We start from the raw sequence: 21,839 nt of genomic DNA, 5'->3' as shown, positions 1-21,839 counted from the left end.
ACCTTATAATTATTTCCTCGGCAAAACATCATAACATTAATAATTACTCTCAGAGACGATAAACTAACGAGGCATTTAACATTTTATACAAAAAGTTTTGAAGTATATCCTATCAAGCATCTTGTGGCCGCCTTCTATCCTTCTAACAAAAGACTCAACGGTAGACGTAGACAGCAAAGAAGTTTAACGTCTTCTATGTTTTTTTGTTCGTCTGTCCAAAAGGAAATCCACGGCAATTCCAACATATGGAAAACATTTTGTTTTAAATTCGGGCTCTTCATATGTCCACGAAGACGTTGACGAAACCTGCTTGCCATCTAAGACCCTGTAAAGCATGAGATAATCAGATGGCCTATCTCTGTCAGCCTCTACCTGCCCTCCTTTTCTTATGCTGTATTGCTTCTTTTCTTTTACTCTCGCATGCAGCAAACATTAGCTTTAACTTCCCTCCTCTCACAGATATAAAAACAGAACATGATGCCCTATATCAAAAGGACAGTGGAGGAGACACACTGCAGCTTACCAAAAATGCAGCATCAGCAAGCCTAAATAACAGTTACGGTTGGGCGGTTTATAATAAATCTATTCCACTATGGGACAGCTCCTCTCGTGCTCTGGCAAACTTTTCTACCCATTTCCAATTCATTATTGACATCAACAACAATATAAAAGATAATCGTGGCGACGGACTTGCGTTCTTCTTGGCATCTTTCGAGTTGAAGCAACCAGAGAACGCTTATGGCGGATTTCTTGGCCTGTTTAACGACACAACTTTTAAAGGATCTTTTTAGCAGATGGTTGCTGTGGAGTTTGACACTTACAACAACGGATGGGATCCTGATGACAATCATGTGGGGATCGACGTCAATAGCATTTTCTCAGAGTTGAATGTTTTACTCAACAAATCCGCTGTATTCAATTGCTCCTGCGACCCACATCTCTCAAACACAAAAACATGGCATGCGTGGGTGGATTATGACGGTGGAGAACATAATCTGCAAGTCTTTCTCTTTTGTTGTTCCGACAGCACTAATGTTTCTAAACCCAAAAGCCCGCTGTTTAACTATACTATAGATCTGCGCAACTTTCTACCAGAAAACATCGAAGTTGGCTTCTCAGCTTCCACTGGAGACTTTACAGAGACACACACTGTTAAAGTTTGGAATTTTTCTATTGAATATTCATGGGAAATCCCAGCTGCTTTCGATGGAATTGGAAATGACAAGAAAAACAGAAATGCTGTCAAAGTTATTTTGATATATGTGTTCATCATCGTTGTGGTCGTATGTAGCTTCGTGTTTGTTAGCGGGCACTGGCTTTACAGAAAAAGCAAAAAAGGAGGAAAGGAGACGGAAGAAAGCGATGCGGAGCTGGATCAATGGTGTTCCCAGGGCCCCCGAAGATTTTCCTGCGCCGAGCTCTGTGCTGCGACAGGAAACTTCTGCGACAAGGAAAAGCTTGGACAGGGCGGCTTCGGTGGCGTCTACAGAGGCATCCTGCCAGATACTGCGGAGGCGGTGGCTGTAAAGAGAATATCCAAAAGTTCCAAACAAGGAAGAAAGGAGTATGTTTCTGAGGTAACCACTATCAGTAGACTCCGACACCGTAACCTTGTGCAGCTTTTAGGATGGTGCCATCAAAAGGGAGAGTTACTTCTGGTCTACGAATACCTGCCAAACGGGAGTCTGGATAAACATATTTTTGGGAAGGAGGAGGATACTCTGTCTTGGGAAAAAAGATATAGTATTGCATGTGACATAGCGTCGGCTCTTGTCTATCTCCACGAAGATTGGGAACAACGTTTTGTTCACCGAGACGTCAAGGCAAGTAACGTAATGCTGGATTCCAATTTCAATGCCAAGCTGGGTGATTTTGGTTTAGCAAGACTGATGGACCGTGATCAGACAGCTTCTCATACGACAGTGGTGGCGGGCACGCGGGGATATTTAGCTCCAGAGTGCTACATAACGGGGAAGATCAGTCCAGAGGCGGACGTGTACAGCTTTGGGGCGGTTACTCTGGAAATTGCCTGCGGAAGGCGACCAGTTGATCGCACCCTTGAAGAATACAATTGCAGACTGGTAGAGTGGGTTTGGGATTTGCATGGAAGAGGAAAGCTCCTGGATGCAGCGGATGAGAAACTGGGTGGAAATTTCAATGCGGAGGACATGGAGCGGCTGATGGTTTTGGGACTGCTGTGCTCCAATCTAGATCCCACATCAAAGCCCAAAATGAGAGAGGTGATAAAGATATTGAAAAGGGAAGCTCGATTGCCATACGTTCCTCTGGATTTGCCGGTAGCTGTGTACAGTCAGCCAATTCAGCATGATATGAGCTCAGGCTTGTCGACCTCAGCGGCTGTTGAAATCTGTGCAACGTCAACCTCTCCGGCCGTCAAGGCGTCGGTTTTGTCGTCCTTTACGACTGCAAATAGCTCGGTAAAAATGTCAAGCCCTCTACTGTTAACGACTGACCTCGCTAGTTTAGACAATTCCATTGAAGTAGGTATTTAGAGTGGAAATTTTAAATAGGAGACCGATCTTTTTGAAATTGGGGTAATCAAGGGGAATATAAAAATTAATTAATTCTGTTTTATAGTCTATGTACAATTTCTTTATGGTTTATAGTTTATCTGATTTTTAACTATAACTATGCTTCAAATATAAGGCGTACATAACTTATCTCTGTAAGAATTGAACACATTGGTATGATAGGGGTCAAGTCCTTCAAAGTGGTTTTTTCTTTATTTTAAATATATTTTTATAGTATTATGTTATATTTAGTTTATTTATTTTTAGTTTATTGTTTTTTTCTTTTTATATATTTTGATATTTGTTTTGTTGTATACAGAAGATTGGTCATGAATTTTTAATAATATGTTAAAATAAGTTGTGAAAGAAGATTATTTATGAGTAGTGATACAAACAAGAAAGTTATTCAAAGAATTTAAACATTGGCATTGTTTCGTAATATAGATTATAAAAATGACAAATATTAGTAAGTGATTATGGTAATATTAGACTAGACACATTATGTTATGGAATTTACTATTTTATAACAATATCGAAAATAAATTGTATCACTCAATAAATGTGACCATTATTTTACCACTATGCTAGTTTAATGGTTTCTCTCAAGAAAGGCAATCATTAGCAATATGAGGTGACCAAGATATTTGGTTGTGTATGTAGATGCACATAGCAATTTCATTGTTGGAAAAGGAAGGACATGAATATATAAGAAGCATCAATCACCCTTTAACGTGATACCTATTAACTTTCAAAATTAATAAACCACATCCTTAGTAAATAAGATAAATACCTATAGACATAAGAATGTATCCAATGCTAGACTAATGAGGTATAAGCCATGATTAAATTATGGAAAGGAGACAAAATGATAGGCATGGAGAAATCCTCTAGAATTTTGCATTCCATAAAGCCAAGCATGGTGATCTTAGAGTTAAAATGTATGATAAATAAAGACAACAAGCATGCAATAGTCTATCAACAAGTTACACTTTATGAATATTGATGTACAATATGATAATAAATATTAAGCATACTAAGTCATTATGAAAAATATCACAAGATTTTTTTACAAAGTTGATGGCAAACAAGTTACACATGCAACAAAATATATAAAATAATTTGGTATTGCCTTATATAAATAACCTTATGCTTTAATTAATTTATGTGCAACACTAAAATCCAAACATAATTCTATAAGTGTTTATAAGATATGAGCTGCAAAATAAATTATCATAATTTAATCATGCTAAATTATGTAAGTTGGAATGACATAATATACACCAAACTACTAAGGAGAAATAGAGGAAAATATTTCAATAAAGGATTTGATCATTTAGCCATTAGAGACTAGTAATTATCTCAAAGAAAGAAAGAAAGAGAGAGAGAGAGAGAGAGAGAGAGAGAGAGAGAGAGAGAGAGAGAGAGAGAGAGAGAGAGAGAGAGAGAGAGAGAGAGGATTCTACAATAAAAATTAAAAAATTCACGCACATAAAAAACTAAAAAGTGCAAGAGAATCACATGATCTTCTTCAATGATCAATGAAGACTTATGTTAATACTATATGCAATATGAATCATTTTTCAAGTGAATAATTTGATAAGATTATATAGTTTACATGACTAACTAAATAGTAAAATTATGTGCCAATAATTGTGACCTCAAAGACATTAAAATATCATTGAAAATATAATGTTCAACATAAACACATTTAGACCATAGATGGGTCTCTTAAAGAGTAGACATTTTATAGACTCTATCCCTAGACCTCTTCAAATAAAAACACTCATTGATTGATTAACTTATAATACATTATAAGTTTCACTATACAAAAAGATGTTGTAATGAGAGATGTATATATAATGTTATATCATGTCATATATTTTTTCCATTGATGAAACCTATAAATTATTGATAGAAAAAGACACAAATTTTACTCAAACAATTAATTCTTTCCAACATAACATGTATTTTTTAATAGCGACAATCTTCATTGGATTTATTTTTTATGTAGGAATATGAGAATATCCTATTTTATAATCCATGCAACTAACCTATAGGAACAAATCATTGGTTTGTAGAGACAAATAACTATTAGAATGTCATATCTATATTTACATTGATCATTGTTAAATTTCTCATTTTCTTTCTCACTATATTTCCTATGCATGTCATGTGGCTTCACAAGACCACTAATAGAGTCCAAACTACCAACTCTATATTGTCTAGTTATGACACAATAGATTAAATTTTATTATGCGTGAAGAATGTAATCTATCTTAAGCTTCCTATATATCTTTATATTTTTAAAGGCACGGGCATTGAAAACAACCCATTTTTTCATTAGGTTTTATTGATTGTTGCACCCTCTTTCATGAAACAATTTTAATTTAATTCTCTTGCATAAAACTAATGTGATGAATATATATGTATATGAGCTTATGTGAATGCATTAAACTGATGAGTTAAATTGTAAAGGACAAGTTTTGATTTAAATTTACACGAGCTCTAATGTTTTGATATGTATGTTCATGAAATTGTTTTATGTTATGGCCTAACTAAATATATGTATCTAAGTGGACATAGAAAACCTCATTACCCTTCAGAGGAGAGGGAGAGAATCCTTGGGAAGAGGGGCACACACATGAGAAGAGAACAAAGTTGCCATCCATACAAAAGTTATAACCAATTTGAGATAAGTTGAGCTTGCTAGGGTTTGTTGTTGTTAACCTAGAGTCATTTTGTTTGATGGTTGAGTCGATATTTATGATGTGAGAGTGTCGAGACCTTGAGCAAGCTATACACATACACATACACATACACATACACATACACATGCATGTTGGTGTGTGTAGATAAATTTTATGGTGATGAACCAAGTTTAAATGGACAAGCATGCAATGTGCATAGGGTGATAATTTAAGCATATGAAGTAGCTATGACTTTCTTATGTGAATGTTCATATGATAATTATAGATTATTTAAATAAATTAGAGTAAGTCTTTAAATATAAAACTATAGCATAAAACTATAGCATGCAATTTCAAATACATTATTTTTTAGTTAGTTCATAACGGATAGTAAGAGAGGAAAAAATGAATTCAAATTAAGAAAGTTAAATTTAAAAATTAAAAGTTTAGATTTCTATACATAAAAATGACTTGGATAATTTTTGCACTAACATATTTGAACTAAGATGAAAAATGACTAAATGTAGAGTAAAATACAAATCTTTAAGAAACAATAATAATAAAAATAGAGTAAAATATTCTTATTCATTAACTCGAAAAAACATGTCATTATGTTAAAGGCATATTACAATGATAATATGAGAGATTGAAAGTATTCTTACATAAAATCTACTTTTATTTTTAAAGACAAGATTAAGAATGAATATAAAATAAAAATATTATGATATGATAATAATAATAACAACAATAACAATAACTACTTAATAAAACAAGAATAAAAACAAATATAAAATAAAAATATAATAAAAATAATAATTTAATTTAAAAAAGAAAACTTTTATAGAGAGTTTAATAGAAATATGATAATATATTGAAATATAATAATAAACCGTGAAATGCAACGCGGCACAGAGAAGACTCTCGAGGAAAAAGAAGTTTAGTGTCTCCTATGTGTTTGTTAGTATGTCCAAAACGAATCCCCCGACCAATTCTAAATTGCAAAGTATCGAAAAGGTTTTTTAAGAAGTTAGGCCTCTTCATTTGTTCACAAGGACCTCAACTAAACCTGCTTGCCTTCGAAGGCTCTGTAAAACAGATATACTAACACATCGCTATGGCTATCACAAAATTACCCTGCAGTAGCCTGTAAAGAAGATACTCGGATGACCAAGCTCTGTCACCTTTTACCCACCCTACTTTTCTTATGATGTGTTGCTTCTTTCCTTTTTCCCTCGCGTGCAGGAAGCCGTAGCTTGGAATTCCCTTCTTTCAAAGGCATAAAAATCGAAAATGATGCCTGACATCAAGACAAGCTGCAGCTCACCAATAATAAAGCATTTGAGGGCACATACAGCAGCTTCTGCTGGGCCACTTATAATAAGCCTATTCAGCTATGGGACAGCTTCTCTCGGTCTCCGGCAAATTTTTCTACCCGTTTCCAATTTACTATGGGCAGGAACAATGATTATGGATATGATTCTGGAGGTCTTGCGTTTTTCTTGGCACCTTTGGAGCTGGAGCAACCACAGGACGCTTATGACGGAGGTCTCGGCTTGTTTAACTTGACAACTTTTACTGGACCATTATATCAGATGGTTGCTATGGAATTTGACACTTTCAAGAATTTATGGGATCCTGATAACAACAATGTGGGAATCGACGTTAATGACGTTTACTCAAATTTTAGTGTTTCGCTCAGCTACTCCAGTTTATTCAATTGCTCTTGCGACCAACATTTAACAAATGGAGACACATGGGATGCCTGGGTGGATTATGACGGTGGAGAAAAGAGTCTGCAAGTCTTTCTCTTGTATAATTCCACCAACGCTAATTTTTCTAAACCCAAAAACCCGCTGTTTTCCTATCCTATAGATCTGCGCAGCTTTCTTCCAGAAAATATCAAAGTTGGTCTCTCTGCTGCCACTGAATACTCCACAGCTATGTTACCATAAACGAGAAACCAGAAACGCAATCACAACGGCAACCTAACGAGAAATGGAAGTTTAAAAGGTTGCGTATAAGAAACGAATTATATATATATATATATAATATAGTAAAACCACAGCTGAAACGGCATAAAAGCACTATGATGCCTTAAAAGGAGACATTACATGTTTTGCCCCTATGTCAGAGGCTTCAAGAAGAAATTGGGGTGATGAGAATACGTCAATGGTGACCATAATGACCATACAGGATAGTGGTAAGCCATCTACACCATGGTATATGCGTTCAGGTTCATCCTCTTTGTGAAGCATGTCACAAGCTGGGACATAATTAGTAATCCTGGAGTTTGAACCAAAAGAAACAGGGGACATGTACAATCTAGTTTTTGAAGAAGCAATCAATTCAAAATACAAGGCTGGGGAAATAGACATACAAGAGACGAACAAACTAGAGGTAGCAAAGGCAAGAGAAGAAGCTGCAACCTCTATTGTTTAAGAGGGGAAGAATCCCTTAAGATAGGAGAGAGATCATATGGTTTTGTCTAGAAATGGACATTGGATCATACCCCAGTGGTTATCAAGGTTCTTTACCCAGATATAGCCCAAGGGTGGAAACTATTCACCAGAAGATCTCAATGAAGTTTTTGTTGCTTTGGGACGTAAAGTTACAATTGTGAAAGTACAAAAGGCATAGAAGTAGAGATAAAGATGGAGAATGAAGAAATGTTGCTCATGTAAGATGAATCCAGTGAACAAAAAGAAGAAGATGAATTCAGTGAACGAAAACCACAGCTGAAATGGCCGTCCGCAACGGGAAACCCATGTCTGCCATCGAAACGCGAAACGGAAGTCTCCCGTCGTGTTTCTGGTAACTAGGCTCCACAGTGACATGCATTGTGAACACTTCAGAATTTTTCTTGTGAACATTCGTGGGAAATCCCACCTACTTCTCATGCAAACAACGCTTCCGATGGAATTAAAAATGGCAAGAAAAATAGAAATTATGTCAAAGTTATTTTTTATTTTTTTCAATAAAAGTGGATTATTCCACTAAACTTTTTTATTAATATTTTTTATTTTTTACATAGGATTCAAAGAGCATACCAGAGGAAAGAACCCTGGGAAGAAAACCTCTGGTCACAGTGCATAAAATAAATCTATAGTATCTAACGGATCAATTTATACACCCCGCCCAAAACCACATACAAAATGCGGTCACATAATATCAGTTTTGCATAGAGCCCATATGACAATTTGCCAAAAAAATCCATCGGATAATTTTCAAATGTAGACTCCATAGCTGCTACCAATGGAAGAAGACAAAATTTTCTAAAGCCCTGTGCCAAATCCCATGAGCCAAAAACCTTCCTGCCAAAAAACAAAGTATCAAAAAACCTTTGGAAAAACACTATTATATCAAATACCATGACCTCAAACTCTTCTCCAGACAACGAACATGAATACTTGAAATGAAAGGGGAAAGCGTGAATAATTATCATCATAAAATTTTACATCGACGTTACTCAAGAAAATCATATGACTATTGCTGCAAACCTTCCCATACCCTAGAAGGAATTTCCTCAAAACCCACCTCTCACTGATTAGCATTGCTATCAATGGCTAAATTTGCCAAATAATCTGCAATCTTATTAACTTCTCTGTAACAATGGGATACCAAGAAAGATTCAAACAATTATAATTTTTGTAAAATGGGATCAAGTGTATACTGCAAATTCCAACAATTCGATTTCTTTTTCATAACACATTGAATAATCACCATAGAATCACCTTCAATTATTAAGTCCTTAATTCCCAAAGAGATTGCCATATCCAATCCAAAAGACAAAGCATGAACTTCCGCATAATTTTTAGTTTTAAAACCAATAGCATGGCACTTAGCTTGAATAAAATTTGCATTGTGATCATAAATTACCATGCCTACCCCAGCCGGCCCAGGGTTACCATGACAGGCCCCATCAAAATTCAGTTTAAAGTTCCCCCGCGGTGGAGGTTTCAATCTAGCAGAGAATCTCTTACCTATTGCATCATTCTTTTTTAAAATTGAACTATGAGAGGGTAAAACTGACAACAACTTCCAAACTCTAGTAACTCTACTATCCTAGTGTGAAAAAGAAGAAAGATTTTCCAAATTCTTATAAATAAATGACAAAGCAACCTCAGAGATTGAAGATTCAATTTTTAATAGAACCTCAGACACAGGAGACCTTGTTTTTTTAAATATCATGTTGTTTCTCTCTAGCCAAACATTCCAAATCACAATAGATGGAGATATGATCCAAAGGCATGCATAAAAAGATGAGGCAAACATAAAGGGCCAAGATCTAAAATGGGAAATGAGATCCTTACCAATAACAAAGGATATATTTAACTTCTCAAACAACCATTGCCAACATTCATAAGCATAATCACAATGTAGGAACAAGTGTGAAGAAGATTCCAAATTTTTGTTACAAAGGACACAAGGGAAAACAGTAGTAATACCAAGCCTGTCTAGTCTCATACCTGTAAGGACTCTATCCTGAACTGCCAACCAAGTAAAGGATCCAGCTTTGGGAAGACAGGTCGAATGCCAAAACAACTTATAAGGCCAAGAAGATAAATCTTTAGCAACCATAAGAGAGTTGTAACCATCTTTAATAGTGTACTTACCAGAAATATTATTTGTCCAAATAAGTTCATCCTCAGAATCAGAAAGAAATACAATTCTTTCCCCCAAAATATTTTCAAAATCTAATTTCATGCTTTGATCAACATCTAAGAAATCAATCGTCTTCCATCTAGCTAGCTTAAGGGGTCCACTAGTCACAATTTCAAAATAATCTGCTACAAAAACACCCCAAAGGGAGGAAAGAACAGTGATCAGAGGAAACCAATCCCTAATATTCACCAAAGGTGTGTGTCCATTCCATACTTCATCCCAAAATTTGACCTTTCTACCATTATGAATAATCCATGAGAGATGAAGCAAAATAACTGATCTACATTTACAAAGGAAATTCCAAATAGCAGAACCTGAAGGCAAACTTGAGACTTTAAAAATATACTCTCTCGGTCCATTATTTAAATATTTCACAAACATAATCTGTGCCCATAAGGAGCTAGGCTTGTCATATAATTTCCAAACCAACTTAGCACCTAAGGTTAAATTCTGATTCTCTAGACTCCGAATTCCTATTCCCCCAAGTTCCTTAAGCAAACATACCTTATCCCATGCAACTAAAGCGAGTTTCTTCTTGCCATCTTTATTATTGTTCCAAAGAAAATCTCTAAGAGTATCCTATAAACTAACAATGGCTGCTTTTGGAGACTTCAAAATAGACATATGATATATGGGAACATCATTCAAAATAGACTTGGTGAGAACAATTTTACCCGCCAAAGTTAACCATCTATGATTCCATGAAAGAATTCTTTTAGAAATGACCAAAATAATCTTATCCCAAAAACCAATCTGATTCTGTTTAACAAAAAAAGGAATCCCAAGGTAAGTACATGGAAGATTTCCAGTCTCAAATCCTCAAAAGGATTGCAACCTATGCTGAACCAGATGTGATGTATTAAGGAAAAAAATCTTTGATTTATCACCATTCACTTTCTGACCAGAAAATGATGCATAATTTTATATTATTCATTTAATCACTTTTGCCTCAACTAATGAAGCATGTCCAAATAATAGAGTATCATTTGCAAAGAGACAATGAGAAATACTTTGGGGAATATTCTGAACCCTTATACCTTTCCAAAGCCCCCCCACTTTAGCAGCCCTAATAGTCCAACTGAAGGTTTCAGCTAGGAGAATAAACAAAAAGGGAGAAAGGGCATCTCCCTATCTCAAACCCCTAGAGGAAGTGAAAAAACCACAAGGAGAACCATTAATTAAAACCAAGAATCTTGCAGAAGAAATACATGCACGAATCCATTTGACCCAGGCCTTGGAAAAACCTAACTTCTCAAGAACAACACATAAAGCCCCCCACTCTACTCTATCATAAGCCTTCATCATGTCTAGTTTAAGTATCATGGGCAGGGTTCTTTGGGTGGAAATAGAATGCAGCACCTCATGTGCTACAATTGCACCCTCTGTCGTCTCCCTTCCGATAACAAAACCACCTTGCTCCAATGAAATGATCCTAGGTAGAATTTTTGCCAACCTAAGGGAAATTGCCTTCGTAAATATCTTATACAAAGTGTTACATAAAGCAATGGGGTAGAAGTCAGCAGAAGTCTTATTATCCTCTTTTTTAGGAATAATTGCAATCATTGTAGTATTAAGTTCTTTTAAAATGGACCTATTTCTCCTAGATTCCTCAAGAGCCAATAAAACATCATTTCCCACAAAATCCCAACATTTCTGAAAAAATAAAGGAATGTTTGTTCATTGTTGTTGTGGTCGTATGTGGCTTCATAGCGGGCAGTAGCTTTTCAGAAAAAGCAAAAGAGGAGGTGAGGCGAGGGAAGAGAGCAATGTGGAGTTCGATGAATGATTTATTCATGACCCCTGAAGATTTTCCTATACCGATCAATATGTCGTGATGACGTAAAGCTTAGGCAAGGCGGCTTTGGTGGCATCTACAGAGGCATCCTGCCCGGTACGAGGGAGGCAGTGGCTATCAAAATAGTAGCACAAGGTTCCAAACAAGGAAGAAAGTAGTATATTTATGAGGTTACAACCTTACCCTTGATTCCAGACAGGTAGAGTGGGTTTGGGATTTGTATGGAAAGGGAAAGCTCCTGGATGGAACAGATGAGAAACTGGGTGAAAATTTCAATGCCGGGGACATGGAGCGGCTGATGGTTGTGGGACTGTTGTGCTCCAATCTAGATCCCACATCAAGATCCAAAATGAAAAAGGTGCTACAGATATTGAAAAGGCAAGCTGAACTGACATACATTTCTCTGGATACAGTCAGCATCTTCATCGTCATATGAGCTCATGCTTATCGACCTCAGTAGTCATTACTTCCCTAGGAGTTGTAGAAACCAAATGTGTCGTCAAGCTCCCCAACCATCAAGGTGTTGGTTTTGTTGGGTGTGTGTGAAGCCCAACGGACTTCCTCTCCTCCCACCAATTGATGAACGTTGGAATTCTTGTTTTGAATCTCTATAAAGAGCTGATCGGTTGAAGTTTTAACAACTTAACACAAGCTGCTATGATGTATATTAAATCTGAAGTAATAATAAAGGAACTCCCCTACTTTGAGTGTGGATGTAAGCATATTGTCGAACCAAGATACATTTTTGTTTCTCTCTTGTCTTGTCTTGTTTTAATTCTCTGTTTAATTTCTGCACTTTTTATTTGCCTTTATCGAAACTTACAATTGGTATCAGTAATAGGAAGAGCTGTTGGTTGGCAATTCGATGATTGAATTCCCTGAGATATGGAAGAAGTGAAGATATAGAAGTTCTCAAGTCAAAACCTTGGTTTGTGGAAGGTGTAGATGGAGTTTTTGCTAATAAAGCAAGACCACTCACCCACGCTTGAAGGGAAAGCGAAGAAGCCATCTACGATGGCTGATGAAGATTGGGAAAAACTAGATAAGAAGGCAAGAGCAATGGATTTTTTCTCGCTGTCCAATAATGTCATCTTGAATGTCATGACTAAAATGACAATGAAAGTGGTATGGGACAAGCTTATAGACATGTATGCAATAGCATCAGCTGCAAATAAGGTGTTCATAATGAAAAAGTTATATAAACTTAAGATGAAGGAAGGAAGCATTGTGGCAAACCACATCAATGAATTTAACACCTTAATCAACCAAGAAAACTCAGTGGGAATGACACAAGATGATGAGAACAAAGTCATTCTCTTGTTATTTTATTTACCAAGCAACTGGGATGGAATTGTAACAGCAGTTAGCACCTCAGTATTTGACAAGAACAAGCTAGTTTTTGATGATGTAGCGGCTACTCTTCTTAGTGAAGATTTGAGAAGAAAGAGTGAAGAACCTTCATTGGGTGAAGCCTTAATAGTTGTAAGCACTGACAATAGAGGAAGAAGCCACGATAGAGGCAGAAATAATCATAATCAATGATCCAAATCAACAAGGAGATCGAAGTCTAGAGGCAGAAATGGTGACTGCTCATTTTGTGGTAAATTTGGTCATTAGAAAAAGGATTGTAGAAATTACAAAAAGGCACAAGAGAAGGTGAGGGAAAATGAAGCCAATACTTCCTATGACAAAGATTCAATAGTATTCTATTTCTCTCAACTGCTGACACCACTTCAGATTCATGGGTGCTTGACTCTAGTGCATCCTATCATGCGATGCAGAGTACACAACAAGAAATGTACTAATGAGCCTACTTCTTGGTTTATATACTCAAATATTGATTTCCCACTCCTAGGTGGTCCAATGGATTCCTAGATGGATGAACTGATCTCCTAAGTGTGTTTCACAGCCCACACTTCTTCCATATGTTCTAGGGACCTTACACGACTCTCCAAGATTGTGTTTTAGGGACACTTTCCCTAAATTTGACCAAAATATTCAAACTTGACCTCTAGTCTACAAATCCTCTATTTGATGATTGGGATGCCTTACTTATGTCTGATATAAGGACAATCAGCCACAAATGGGGTTTTGGGACTTTCACAAGGCTAAGAACCTTTATAGGGCTAGAGGATCCTAGTGTTACTACTTATTAAATTGCCATTAGTTTCATATCCAAAGTCATACTATATATTCTAGTCGGTTAGTATTACCGAATCATGCAGTCGGTACACACAGAGAAGTCGGTATGAACAGTCTAGTCGGTTATAGAAGAAAGTAGTCACAGAATGTAGTATTCATAGAGCTATTTACCGAGTAAAGTTTCATGGCTACCGAGTGGTAAAGTTAACTCACCGAGTTGATATTCACCAAGTGAAACATTTTACCAAATACATTGAACCTAGACATGCACATGAAAACGTGTTACAACATCGAGGCACATCTAACCGTTTCTGCATTGGAAATTGCACTAGGAGATTGTGTATGATTACAAGGTCAATCTAACCAATGAGATATTTTGCTTAGTCATTCATTCGAAGAATCTTTTATAAGATCGAAGCAATGAATTAAATCACCACTATAAGAGATCTATTTATACAACATGATTCTAGGGTTAGAAAACACCAGTGTGTATGCATGAAGGAAGACTGTTACAGAGACACGGAGAGATCACCGAGAAGGTTATCAATGAACAGTTGAAGAACAAAGTAAATAGAAGTGTTTACCGAGTTTCATTATGGGTTACCGAGGAATGATACAAGCTAGGTAATCTTATTCAGAGCACATAGAATCTACTTTAGCATTTTAGATGTAAAGTTGCAAATATTTGTAATGATTTTATTGTAATATTTTGAAGTTGTAAGAGAAACCTTTAATAGGGTAAAAGACTCTAACCAAGTCTATAAATTGTAAATCCTTTAACCAGGTGCTACAATTATATAGTGTTGTAAAATCCTTTAGTAAGGTAGATCTAACTGATCTTGATACTCCTAACAGGGTAAGCTATCAGAAATAGCTAAATGTAGCTCTAACCGAACATTCTTTATTATTGCAGTAGTGAAGTTGTGGGTGCCATCCCTACCGTAGTTTTTCTCTCTAACCAAGAGTTTCTGTGTGACCAAAATATATGTGTTATGGAGTGAATCATGTATGATTATTATCTGTTGATTTTAGTTTTATTTTATGTTATTACACTATTCTATCTATGCATAACAGTAAGGTTATTATCAAAGAAATTTTTTGGAGTACTGATTCACCCCTCCCCTCTCAGTACATTAGCTTTCCATATTGGGCCTAACAATTGGTATCAGAGCTTGAATCTTGGAAAAGGGTTTAACTACCTAAAGAGAAAGATCTTAGCAATGGAAGGCTACAAACAATCTTGGAGAATTGTGCATCTTCAAGAAGAGCTGGATAATACAAATCAAGTGATTGTAGACATGTAGAGGCAAATGTAAAAATCTCTGAAAGTAAGGAGAAGATTATCTGATGACTTGTAGGATTTCCAAGAGCTAGTGGAACAAATCGAGACATCATCTAAGAATAGTATATCTGAAGAGACTGAAGAAATGATTGAAATGTTGAAAGAAAAGAACAAGGCATTGGCTGATCAACTAAAAGAAATGAAAAGAGAACATGAACATTTCAATACACAAATGACTGAAAATCTAGATGCATTAAGGACAGCTAAGGATAAAGCAAGAGATTTACAAAGAGAGAAATAACAACTTGAAGCTCTAGTATCTGATAAGGATGATGAAATCATAAGGTTAATTGGTATTCAACAAAATATGAAGCAATTCTGAAGAATGATGAAAATCAATCATTGAAACTTGAAGTATCAAGGTTGACTGGTGAACTTGAAACTGAGAAAAAATCCAAAGAATCATTGGAGAAAAGTTATGAAGCATCAAAGATGTTGGATGAGAAATTGAATACAAGAAGACTCTACAGAGATGGAGGACTCGGTTACAAAGGAATTCATACTACCGAGAGAGGAGAATCATCAAAACAAGCTGGAAAAAGGAATAACATCAAAAGGAAGAAGCCTATTTGCTACTACTGTGTAAATCAAGTTCATACTGCCAACATATGCCAGATCAGAAAATGTAAGCAATCAAATATCTCTAAGTCCAATGGATATTGTTACAATTGCAATAAATATGGTCACATACCTAATCAATGTAGGACAAAATATGTTAACAACTATCAGAAGGCAAAATTCAAAGGGTTTTGTAAAAACTACAATAGATATGGACATAGTACCGAGAAGTGCTGGTTTAAGCAAAAGAACTACATGAGGTATCCACACCAAGCAAACATTGGAGATTACCAAACTCACATAGAATCGACAATATGTAGCAGGACCATGGGATTACAATACAAGGATATGGTGCAAATGTTGTGGAAGATATGGACATATAAGTGCCAACTATTTTATAAGATTTGGAATGAACAACCGGAGATCATGGAGAAATTCTGGTATGGCATGTTTTCATTGTCACAAAGCTGGACATTTAGCTGGAGATTGTAGAGATCAACTGAGAAGAGACACTGAAGAGATAAAAGAAAAATTCAAGATGGTTTGGAAAAAGAAAGAAATTATGTCTGATGAAGAAAGCACCTTACTTACCGAGTTAGGTGCACCTATTTCAAATTAGTCAAGGAAAGGTATGAAGGGACTGCATTCTTTAAAAGTTAAATCATAACAGTTCCTATTCTATTATGTACAAAATTCACAATCTGCATTGTTAAGATGCAATTAGTCAGTTTATATACTATACAAGAAACCTATCAAGTCAATTAATAAAGCAAAGTTGGGTACTCGATGAAAACAGAAAAAGAGTAAATCGGTAAAAGGTGAACTGAGTGCATTTAATATCTTGACCTAACTTGCACGGAGCCCGATAAGGTATTTTTGAGTACTTAAAAGTGTTTTCGTGGTCATTTTCATTCACCCAATTTTTCGAGAAGCAAAGTAGAGCGAATCAAAGAGATCAAACTTCATCTAGAGCGAATTTTGAGGTATTTACATCAATCTATTCACACTGTTTAGCTGGTTTCCGATCTAGTCAAATTGCTATTGTCTACTGAGTGTGAAGAGTCAATCACTTTTAAACCCTAAGGATAACTTGTCGAATCTTACCCGAAATCTACCATGGCACCCAAGATCCAAGACCCTGTAGTTGTCCAAAATGTGGAGAAGCCCTCGCTGAAATATTCCCTAACTCCTAAAGTTGCCTCAGAACCAGATGATAAAACTGCATTTTCACTCATCTCAGATTGAGTCTTATTAGTAGAAGATGTTAGATTCTTTACCAAATGCCATGTTGAGGAACTCGGTCATGTAGAGATTAGTGACACATATGATGAACTGTGCACTGATGGCAAAATGGATAGCAAATTTGAGCATATCAAAATCAAGGGATTAACTAAAGTCCTAGTCTATCCCCATGTGTTCAAACCCCTGTGGGTTAAGTTTGTATTGAGAAAAGTACATGATGATTTCATGTGGCTACAAGAGCAACCATTCAAGATCATGAAGGAAGTCATTCACCTGATCATTGGATATCCCATCTACGATCATGGTCGTGCACAGAAAATTGATATAAGAAAAGGAGCTAATCAGTCTAACTGGAGTAGAATCTGATTACCGAGGACTGAAATTGAATAATGTCACTGATGCTGAACTAAAATTTGCAATCAGAGTTATTGGTTACTGTTTCTTCCAATTTGCAAGGGAAAATAGTGTACCATGTGCTGCAGTGGACCTGGCCTATAAAATAGTGAAGAAGGGAATGAAAGTAGACTTATGTGAAGTACTACTAAAGAACTTGTTTGAGAACTTGAACACAATAAGGAAGCCGAAGAAGAACAACTCGGCAAACACACTAAAATTTGGTTCACTACTTGTATGTATGTTTTTCTATTTTGAGAAGTTCTTTCCCTCAGTCGGTAAAGTAGTATGGGGGCTACACTGACCTATCACCCATCAGATCAATGACTACATCAAGAAGTTAGGAGATAACTTTAATGATATCATGGATGATTACTTCAGCAAATTCCAAGAGAAAATGCACAACAGGTACAAGATCCCACAATAGCTAGTCGAAAAATACAAGGACAATATATGTTTTGAAGTCGACGCTGATTATTGCTATGTAAATGCTGTTGAACTGAGGACTCAATCATTGCACCCAATGGGTTATGAGATTGATTATGATATTACACAACAACAAGTTGATGCCTATCTATCATTGCCAAGGCATGCAACTGAACTAAGGTATGGAACCTATGAAGAAGTGAAGGAGAAAGTAAAAATAACCATTGTAGTACCTAAGGCTACAAGAAAAGCTACAAAGATGATAAAGGCTTTATCTAAGAAATTAGGAGAAGAATCATCCTCTACACCTATCAAAGGCAATCTTGCCATTACTGAAGAGGAATCAGAAGCACAGGAGGCTGCAATAACATTGAGCACAGAGTTGCCAAAGGGAAAAGTTCTAAAAAGAAAGAAACAGGATATCACAAAGGCCCTACCAACTCCACCAACAAAGAGACCCAACACCTAAGCATCAGCTGCATCACCGAGTAAGAAACAAAAGACTGTTGTCATTCCAAAGGTAACCAAGACTTACAAGAAATCTACTCGGAGACTCATTTTGGCAAAAGAGTCGAGTGATACACTTCTAAAGTTTCGGTTAGCACCATTAGAACTAGCAAAGTCACTTCCAAGTGAACTCCACTCACACATTGATAAAAGATGGAAATATGCAATGGATTCAAAGAGACAAATAAGAGAAAGAAGTCTAGTCCATCTATTTCCTAACATGTCTATAGCTGAAATCAAGGTGCATCTGACCACATACAATTCTAAATTTCTTGTGAAATAGAGAGCCTTAAAATTGATGAATGGGCTATATATTGATGTGGAGAATGAGACTAAAGCCAAGTGGCAGGAGATCTTCAAACAAAAGGATGTCGATGAACAATCTCAAATTGAAATTGTTGATGTCACTGAGCAAGATCAAGATGTCACCGAGCAAGGTCTAGACCCGATTGACACTATACAAATTGATGAAGATGTAATGGATGAAGCAGCACCGGAGCAAGAAATGATTGAAGGCACCACTTATGCAAAACTTGTCTCTACTGAATCTGTCTTAGAACAAGTTCAGCCTTATCCACCGGTGAGGCCACTAGTCTCAATCAAAGCTCCCAAGGACACCAAGCAAGCTACCAAAGGCAACAAATCTGAAGCTGTAGGTGACACAACCAAAGACCAGACATCTCAAGCACAGACAAGCACTGCAAATATTACAACTGAGACCCCTAGCACCGAGCCACCCAAAGACACTACAATTGCTACAGGAATAGACCAAAGTGTTGCATCTACTGAGCAACCTACCGAGGGTCAGCAAGCCTCACATGCAATTGTCTTAGTGCCATAGACCAAAGGAAAAGAAAAGAAGGTGAGAAAGTATGGTTTTAAATTTGACTTATCGAAACTAATCGTGTTGCCCAATGTAGACATTTCCAAATTAAAAGGGCAAGCACTCACTGAATTTGGTGAACTATGCAAAGCAAAGGCCGAACAGGAGAAGAAACTAGCCATACAGAAAAAGAATAAAGTACTTCAGAGGGTTAGGACACTACTAACAGATATGCTACCATCAGCAATAGTGTCAACTAATGCAGCCATCCATATTTAGTTGGATGAACTCCTCAATCAGATTGAAACATCTGGAGTTGATGCATCTGAGTACTTAAGCAAGCTCAAGGATAAAGAGCTTATAGCAAAAATGATAGAGGAAGTACAAAAATCAATTACTGTTGGCAAGGTAAAACTTGTCAAATTTATTGCTGAGTTGTCCCCTCAACTCAAGCACATTCTTTATTTATTCCAGAAATTGTGTACATTTTCTTTATTTATTAAAGATATCAAAAATAAAACTGATGCAATTGAGAAAGAGATCACTAATCTCTCATCTAAGTTGACCACTGAGCCTACTTCAGTTCAGAATCTTTACAAAAAGCTACAACAACTCATGGCTCAACAATTAGAACTGAGGAATGAAGAGCATAAAATTAGGATGGATATAATGACCCTTCAAACATTATTCCTTCCTCATCTCTCATCAGTATAGGAATAGCTCAATCAAGCTACACGCTTATCAACTACACTATAGGGAAGCACTCTTGATGGCTTGATATCACTCTTATCTGATATTCAAGCACAAAACTCATTAATGGAAAGTGTCAAGGACTCACTCCCAGTCGCCCTCACCGATGCCTGGACCAAGTATAAGACTATTTTTGATCAGTTACCACCTCTGGATGGAAATTAAGTTTTTCATGTTTGTCAAAAAGGGGGAGTAAATTATGATACTACAAAGAGAAAAGCCCAGCAAAGGGGGAGTAATTCTACATTTGGAGAGTAATACAGTTTTGTTAATACAATTTTGAGTATTGTATACAAGGGGAGTATACCGAGCAGAATATACAGAGCATTCAAAGCACACAAGTACAGAACAAACCGAACATGCAAAATTCAGAGTTATGTACAAAATAATGATAAGGGGAGTATATCTACATATACTATTTTATTGACTATTGTATATATTGTCAAGTATAGTCATTTTGTCAAGTATATAGTTTTTGAGTTATGACTTTGTAAGTAGTTTTTGTCAAACATCTCAACTAATGTCAAAAGGGGAGATTGTTACTACTTATTAAATTGCCATTAGTTTCATATCCAAAGTCATACTATATATTCTAGTCGGTTAGTATTACTGAATCATGTAGTCGATACACACAGAGAAGTCGGTATGAACAGTCTAGTCGGTTACAGAAGAAAGCAGTCACAGAACGCAGTATTCACCGAGCTGTTTACCGAGTAAAGTTTCATGGCTACCGAGTGGTAAAGTTAACTCACTCAGTTGATATTCATTGAGTGAAACATTTTACCACATACATTGAACTTGGACATGCACATGAAAACGTGTTACAACATCGAGGCACATCTAACCATTTCTACATTGGAAATTGCACTAGGAGATTGTGTATGATTACAAGGTCAATCCAACCAATGAGATATTTTGTTTAGTCATTCATTCGAAGAATCTTTTATAAGATCGAAGCAATGAATTAAATCACTGCTATAAGAGATCTATTTATACATCATGATTCTAGGGTTAGAAAACACTAGTGTGTATGCATGAAGGAAGACTGTTACAGAGACATAGAGAGGTCATCGAGAAGGTTATGAGTGAACAATCAAAGAATAGAGTAAACAAAAGGGTTTACCGAGTTTCATTATGGGTTACCAAGGTATGCTACAAGCTAGGTAATCTTATTCAGAGCACATAGAATCTGCTTTAGCATTTCAGATGTAAAGCTACAGATATTTGTAATGTTTTTATTGTAATATTTTGAAGTTGTAAGAGAAACCTTTAATAGGGTAAAAGACTCTAACCAAGTCTATAAATTGTAAATCCTTTAACCAAGTGCTACACTTATATAGTGTTGTAAAATCCTTTAGTAAGGTAGATCTAATTGATCTTGATACTCCTAATAGGGTAAGCTATCAGAAATAGCTAAATGTAGCTCTAACTGAGCATTCTTTATTATTGTAGTAGTGAAGTTGTGGGTGCCATCCCCACCGCAGTTTTTCTCTCTAACCAAGAGTTTCTGTGTGACCAAAATATATGTGTTATGGAGTGAATCATGTCTGATTATTATCTGTTGATTTTAGTTTTATTTTATGTTACTACACTATTCTGTCTATGCATAACAGTAAGGTTATTATCAAAGAAAAGTTTTGGAGTACTGATTCACCCCTCCCCTCTCAGTACATTAGCTTTCCATATTGAGCCTAACACCTAGTAGGTCTCTTTAACTGGTTTATGGGAAACAACTTGCTAAAATTCCAAAGGACTAGACAAATGAATCACTATTTTGGATATCCTTTTTGGACTTACAAAAGATCCCAAAGTTGTAGGAATTGAGCCTACTCTAGCATACCCTAACCCTTATTATGTTCATAGACATAATAGGACTAATTAGGCTAGGTTAACAAAGTAAGTATCAAGGAATGGGTGCATAGAACCAATGCAACACTTTGGTTAGGTTCTCCTACCTCCAACTAAACAAAATCCACTATCA

General features: G+C 36.2%; 3 protein-coding genes across 3 annotated transcripts; all 3 read left to right on the top strand.

Annotated features, from left to right (window-relative positions):
- The first annotated feature begins 347 nt into the window (after positions 1-347).
- Positions 348-791, top strand: LOC131876182 (agglutinin-2-like). Its single transcript, XM_059221002.1, has one exon. The coding sequence runs from the start codon at positions 348-350 to the stop codon at positions 789-791; it is 444 nt and encodes a 147-aa protein (XP_059076985.1).
- A 3-nt stretch (positions 792-794) lies between these two features.
- Positions 795-2,513, top strand: LOC131079770 (L-type lectin-domain containing receptor kinase IX.1-like). Its single transcript, XM_059221001.1, has one exon. It carries the CDS (start codon positions 795-797, stop codon positions 2,511-2,513), a length of 1,719 nt encoding a protein of 572 aa, XP_059076984.1.
- Positions 2,514-6,666: 4,153 nt separating this feature from the next.
- On the top strand, positions 6,667-7,170 carry LOC131876181 (bark lectin-like). Its single transcript, XM_059221000.1, has one exon. The coding sequence runs from the start codon at positions 6,667-6,669 to the stop codon at positions 7,168-7,170; it is 504 nt and encodes a 167-aa protein (XP_059076983.1).
- Positions 7,171-21,839: the final 14,669 nt, after the last annotated feature.

This window comes from Cryptomeria japonica, chromosome 5 (assembly GCF_030272615.1).
Source record: "Cryptomeria japonica chromosome 5, Sugi_1.0, whole genome shotgun sequence".
Taxonomy (NCBI): domain Eukaryota; kingdom Viridiplantae; phylum Streptophyta; class Pinopsida; order Cupressales; family Cupressaceae; genus Cryptomeria; species Cryptomeria japonica.
The sequence above is the reverse complement of the archived record's forward strand: the minus strand, read 5'-3'. Positions and strand labels throughout refer to the sequence as shown.

Coding starts and splice junctions, on each gene's coding strand:
- LOC131876182 (XM_059221002.1), top strand. CDS start 348: ATGGCCTATCTCTGTCAGCCTCTACCTGCCCTCCTTTTCTTATGCTGT.
- LOC131876181 (XM_059221000.1), top strand. CDS start 6,667: ATGGGCAGGAACAATGATTATGGATATGATTCTGGAGGTCTTGCGTTT.
- LOC131079770 (XM_059221001.1), top strand. CDS start 795: ATGGTTGCTGTGGAGTTTGACACTTACAACAACGGATGGGATCCTGAT.